Consider the following 6,059-nt stretch of genomic DNA (forward strand, 5'->3'; position numbering starts at 1 on the left):
AAATAACTAGAAGAGGCTCTCTCGCGGGCAGCCCGGGTGGCTCAGCGGCTTAGCGTTGCCCTCAGCCCAGGGTGTGATCCTGGCAACCCAGGATTGAGTCCCACGTCAGGCTCCACGCAGGGAGCCTGTGTCTCTGCCTCTCTCTCTCTCTCACGAACAAATAAATAAAATCTTAAAAAAAAAAAAAAAAAAAAAAAGAGGCTCTCTCGGACGCCAGCCTTTTGGGAATCTAACAATGATGAGGATATTGGTGTGTGGGGCACAATCTGACTTCAGCGGAGGGAAGACGCCCTGGCCCTCAATGGATTCCAGGTGCAGACGCTGAATGAAGTTAATTACCCCAGAATATAAGGAGCCCCACAGAACCTTACTCTTGCTGTCGGCCCAGGAGGACCCGGGCACGGCGGGAGCCGGGGAGGAGCAGACTGGGAGCAGGAACGGAAGCAATATCCCGTAACTTCCGCTTTCGAAGTCTGATAAATGCCGGCATGGAAAGGCGTGGCCTCTCTCAGCAGAAGAAATCCTACGACTGGTCGCCCGGCCGAGTGAGTAGACTGAATGAGGAAACCAAAGACGCCGAATAGAGGCCCCATTGAGTAAAGCCCTGTCCCTTTTCTTATCCCAGAAAACCCCTGAAATGACTGTCAGACTGAGGCATTTACTGACTGGGGCCTCAGGAATCCGAAGGCCGTGACGGCCATGATTCGAGGGGTGTGGCCAGATGTCAGAGAGGGAGGACCAAGTGAGGACTGAGGGGACCTTAGAGCTCTTCGGTCAGTCCTGAGTGGATCAGGGTGGGGCTGGGGAGGGGGGACGGCGTGTCTGGAAGTGCTTTCCCCTTACTTTTCCTCAGGAGTCTGAGGGTACTCCAGTCAACAGACGAAGAGTCCCAGCTTCTACCACAGTCAAGGTAAGGTGCTCAGTAAAGATGGAGGGAATATCCACTCCACACTGGAAGGGACTATACAGATCCCAACCTGTGCTGTCACCTCTGGGAGGTGTTGGGCAGCAGTGCCTAGAGTTAGTATCCTATGACTCTGCTCGGAGAATCTGAGGGTGAGTAAGTACTTTGTTCTGAGGAAGGTCTCAGGTGAGCGGAGGGAGAAATGGCAGGCCTGCCAACCCTCAGCATAAGACTCTGAGTGCGGACTGATGTGACCACCTACCCTGCAACAGAGGGAGCCCCTAGATATGAGCCCAGTCCCTGCTATGAGCTCTGGAGGCCCTGAATAGTTGGCACGCTGGGTTGCCCCCTGACTTGTACTTTTGGTTTCTAAGGAGGGGAGGCCAGTTCTGAGGAGGGCTGCATCAAGTGAGCAGAGGGAGGAGTCCCAGACCCTGCCAGGAATCAAGGTAAGATGCTGCATGAGGAATGAGGACGTCTCTTCACTAGAATGGAGAAGGCCCCTCAAAACTGGTGTCAGCCCTGGGAGGAGGAGGGGATGGCCAGGAGTGACTTCCCTTGACTTGTGCCTAGAGAGTGTGAGGATCGGGAGGACATTGTTTGAGAGGTCCGGCCTCAAGTAAGCAGAAAAAGGAATCCCAGGCCCTGCCAGGAATCCACGTAAGATGTGGAGTGGAGACTGGTGGGAATCACACACTCCAGAATAGTGGGAGCGTCGTAGAGCCCTGTTCCTGTTCTGAGACTGGGTAGGCCCAGGAATAGTCGTCAGACTTCGGTACTTTCTGATTTTTGTCTTGGGAGCCTGTTGTTTCAAATTAGCAAACAGAAGTATCTTAGTCTCTATCAAGGTCAAAGTTATGACCTCAGGTGAAGATTGAGGGGAGCACACATGCCAGAACAACAGAACCTCCAACAGACAGCTGCCTTCCTCTGTCACCTCTGAGAGGCCTAGGAAGGTGTGGCCTAATGACCTTCTTACTTCCTTTCCCTTGGCTATGTCAGCTGGCTATACTCTGAGGAGCCTTCTCACTTCCTCCTCCAGCTTCTTACAGGTCAGGAAAGGAGACCTGTGAAGCTCTAGAGTTACTGTCCTCAGGAAAAGATGGTGGATACACTCTTCATCAGAGCTGTCACAGTTGAGTTTACCAGATGAGGCCACTCATGTCTTCCCTTTCTCCCCAGGTTGTGGTCCTCTGTCACCCACCCTCCTGCCCACATTCCTTCCCACTACCACCAAGAGAAGTGAGCATGTCTCAGGGTCAGGAGATTCCATTCTGCACACAGGAACAATACTCTGCCCACAATGAAATCACAGCCATCTCACCAAGCAAACCAGATAAGGGCTCCAGCAGCCAAGAAAAGGAAGATAGTTCAGCTTCTTTATCAAAGTCGGGCACCGAGAACTTGCCCGTAGACCCTCTAGATGAAAAGGTGACTTCGTTGGTGCAGTTCTTACTGCATAAGTATCAAACGAAAGAGCCCATCACAAAGGCAGAGGTGCTTGATGTTGTTGTCAAAGAGTGCAAGGATCACTTCCTTGAGATCCTCAGGAGAGCCTCTAAGCACATGGAGGTGGTCTTTGGTGTTGATGTGAAGGAGGTGGACCCCACCAGACACACTTACGCCCTTGTCAACAAACTAGGCCTCACTTATGATGCGAGACTCAGTGGTGAGGAGGGCATGCCCAAGACCAGCCTCCTGATAATTGTCCTGGGTGTGATCTTCATGAAGGGCAATCGTGCCACTGAGGAGGAGATCTGGAAAGTGCTGAATATGATGGACTTGTATTCTGGGAGGAATCACTTCATTTTTGGGGAGCCCAGGAAGTTCATCACCAAAGATTTGGTGCAAGAAAGGTACCTGGAGTACCAGCAGGTGGCCAACAGTGATCCTCCATGCTATGAGTTCCTGTGGGGACCCAGAGCCCATGCTGAAGCCAGCAAGATGAAATTGCTGGAGTTTTTTACCGAGATCCATGAGTCTGACCCCCGGTGCTTCCCGTCCCAGTACGAGGAGGCTTTGAGAGATGAAGCAGAGAGAGCCCAAGCTAGACTTGCAGCCAGGGCCAGCACTAATGCCATGAGCAGAGCACATCCCAGGTCCAGATCCCTCAGCAGCTCCCACCCCTAGAGAAGTCGGAGACAGATTCTTCACTTTGTCTTTACAATTAGCAGTCAACTTTCTAAGTAGTGGAGGGCTGGGGTGTGGCTGTAGGAAGCACGATGTATAACATCCCTGTGTCCCTCTTCTATGTGTTTAACACAGAGGTTTATCTTCTTTATGGTGGTGGGGGAAGTTTGTTTTCAAATGTTGTTCCCTTTAATATACCATTTTATTAGCTTCCAAATCTAAATTCATGAATGGCACTGGTTATACATTTATTGCTATTTATGACATTTAAGAATACAAGTTTAGTTTGTTTATAAAACGGACCATCTTATTTTGTTATCTGGAAAAAGTAAATGATATTCAAATAGGCGTTTCTTTGGAAGTATCAAAGAATTCAGCAGTAAAATAGTTGGGATCAACAACAACAAAAATCCCTTAAAGATGGTCAAAAGGTACCAAAAGATAGTTAATTTTTAGCCTCCCTTAGCCCTTTTAATCTACCATTCTGTAAAATTAAGTAACATACATGTATTTGCTTAGATTAGTTAAAAATATATGAGAAATAAATCTTAATAAATTATACCCTATGTACACTGGCTCATTTATTCCCCAAATATTAATTCAGCAACTGCCTTTTGGAAAGCACTGTTAGTAGTGGGGATGCTAGGATAAACAAGAATCACTACTACCTGCCCATAGAGTATTAGATTCTAGGAGCAAGAATCATGTAAAGACAATGGTGAGTATCCTTTAATACCAAATGAATGAAGAGGTTGTGGAGGCCAGGGGCGGGGCGGGGCGGGGTGGGGGGCTTGCTCCATGTGATGGCAGTCAAGTATAAATATCCTGAGAAAAGACAGGCAGTGGCCTTGGAAATTACAAGTCCTTCAGTAGGAGGTATAGTACACTAGCTAAGGCTATGGGAGTGGTGAGTAGGGTCAGACCCTCAAATGGTGTGTCTCAGAGTTGAAAATGAAACACTGTTCTTAGTGGCTGTAGGGACAGGAATGGAAGGTATCCTGCATTCTTGTCAAAGTGCAATTAAACAGAATGCACAAATTAGGTATTTTATGAACATCATCTTCAAGGAGTTTGTGAGAAATAAGGGTGATACTTCCCCGAGGTGAGATACCCAAAAGCCACTGGGCTGGCACTCTGTCTTGGGCTTAGAGATCCAGAGCCTATACCATTCATTAAATAGGTCATGTTTAATATAGTTTGGCAAACTCTAAGCAAGGCCTAGATTTTTGGAGGAAATAAATGAACAAAAATAGGGACAGATTATTGGAAGGGCAACTGAGAGGGAAGGAAAGAGTTGGTCCTTGATACAAATTCTAGGGGTTTGGAGTTGCATTCAATTGAGAAATACTAATACTCCCCCAAACCCAAATTAAATAATATATCCTCTGGGGAAGACTTGCTAAGGCTTTCTTGTGAAGCAGCCATTTGGGCTGGTTTGGTGTGCCATGTCCTAGAACAGTGCATATTCTCTAACATATCCTGGGTGAACAAGTCCCAGAGAGGAAGGCACTAATGTCTGGGGTCAAAATAATCATAGTAATAACTGCCAATTATCAAAGATCCAATGCACACCACGCACCATGCCTGGGGCTTTACATACAATACATACATTTTAATGGTCATGCTATAAGACAAGGTTCATCCAGCCCACTTCACAGATGAAGAACATCTTAGAAAGTTGGTGAATGTGCACAAATTCATAGGCCCAGCATGTGACAGAGTTGGAACTAGACCTCCTGTTTCAATTCTTCCAGAGCCCATGCTATTCTACTCCTCCCAGCCTATGGACAACCTTCTGTTCACTCCTTTTCTTATTACTCCATAATGCTTCTCAGGGGGTAAAAAGAAGGGCATTGCAGCCAAAGTACACAAAATGAATAGATATAATGAAGGAACGTGAAAATGAGAATCATATATAATTTAGACATTGTCTGTGGGGTTCATTTACCAAGAGTGCTGCTGCCTCACCCCAGGCCTCCTTGGGAGCTGCCTCTGCTCAGTAACTGACATGTGTGTGCAACCCCAACACTTCCCCACATTACGGTGCCCTTCCCCTGAGTCTTCCCCAGTTTTCTTCCTGTCCAACTCTAAAAGCTGACCTGCTGACCATCTTTTCAACGTGTCTTCCTCTGGACACTGTACCCTGCTTCCAGTGGAAGAGATTTTCCAGGATCACCTACACTTCTCCTAACTCAGAGTATTCCATTTTCTGCAATCATCTCTTGGCTGACCTTCACCATAGGATCCCTCTGCTACAACCCCTTCTGTTTAAGGATTGATTGATTGATTGATTGATTGATTTGAGAGAGTGTGAGTGGGGGGCAGGGGGAGCAGAGGGGAAAAGAGCTCAAGCAGACTCTGTGCTGAGTGTGGAGTCCCGATGTGGGGGCTTGATCTCACAGCCCTGAAATCATGACCTGAGCCAAAACCAAGAGTCAGATGTTTAACTGAATGAGTCACCCCGGCACTGCACCCCCCTTCTCTTTAAACAGTGAAGTTTAGGTAAATGGTCATTCCCTGGAGGGCTTCTTCACCATACTCTCAAAATGTTTTACAATTGGGCTTGTGAGTAGAATCTAAGTAGGCACAGAACATACTGGTTCTTGGGATGTAAACCTGAAATAAGAGAAGTTTTTGAAACCACCTTGATATTTGCAGTAGGCTTTTAATGGGGTGTCCTATTTGAGACTAGCCACTGAAAAGATAAACCAATGATCACTAGGTGATCAAAAACCAAAGCCTCACTCTTAAGAGACAGAGGGAGCAAGATCATAGAAATCACCGTGCAAGCAACCATCTATAAATACTGAGTCTGACTTCCTATAACCCTGGAAGTCCTAGGAGGCAGGAGGAGTGGCGATGCCAAGGACTAGTTCCTTGGCCTAATATGCTAGACTGATTTAAAAACAAACAAACAAAAACAAAACAAAACAAAAAAAGAAACAAAAAAACCTCACCAGCCTTATGTTATCTCTAGCTTGTATACTTTTCCCAGTAGAAAATCTTGGTTTTCACTGTGCCTAAC

General features: G+C 47.0%; 1 protein-coding gene across 1 annotated transcript; it reads left to right on the forward strand.

Annotated features, from left to right (window-relative positions):
- Nucleotides 1-374: 374 nt before the first annotated feature.
- LOC100856762 (melanoma-associated antigen B16-like) lies at nucleotides 375-3,595 on the forward strand. The gene is made up of 4 exons (XM_038586485.1): nucleotides 375-545; nucleotides 854-910; nucleotides 1,279-1,353; nucleotides 2,087-3,595. The coding sequence occupies exons 1-4, from the start codon at nucleotides 489-491 to the stop codon at nucleotides 3,032-3,034; spliced, it is 1,137 nt and encodes a 378-aa protein (XP_038442413.1). The 5' UTR covers nucleotides 375-488; the 3' UTR covers nucleotides 3,035-3,595.
- Nucleotides 3,596-6,059: the final 2,464 nt, after the last annotated feature.

This window comes from Canis lupus, chromosome X, assembly GCF_011100685.1.
Source record: "Canis lupus familiaris isolate Mischka breed German Shepherd chromosome X, alternate assembly UU_Cfam_GSD_1.0, whole genome shotgun sequence".
Lineage (NCBI taxonomy): Eukaryota > Metazoa > Chordata > Mammalia > Carnivora > Canidae > Canis > Canis lupus.

Excerpts from the sequence above, each read along its gene's own strand:
- LOC100856762 (XM_038586485.1), top strand. The coding sequence starts at position 489 with ATGGAAAGGCGTGGCCTCTCTCAGCAGAAGAAATCCTACGACTGGTCG. Across the intron at positions 546-853 it reads ACGACTGGTCGCCCGGCCGA|GAGTCTGAGGGTACTCCAGT; the intron begins GTGAGTAGACTG and ends ACTTTTCCTCAG. Across the intron at positions 911-1,278 it reads CAGCTTCTACCACAGTCAAG|GAGGGGAGGCCAGTTCTGAG; the intron begins GTAAGGTGCTCA and ends TTGGTTTCTAAG.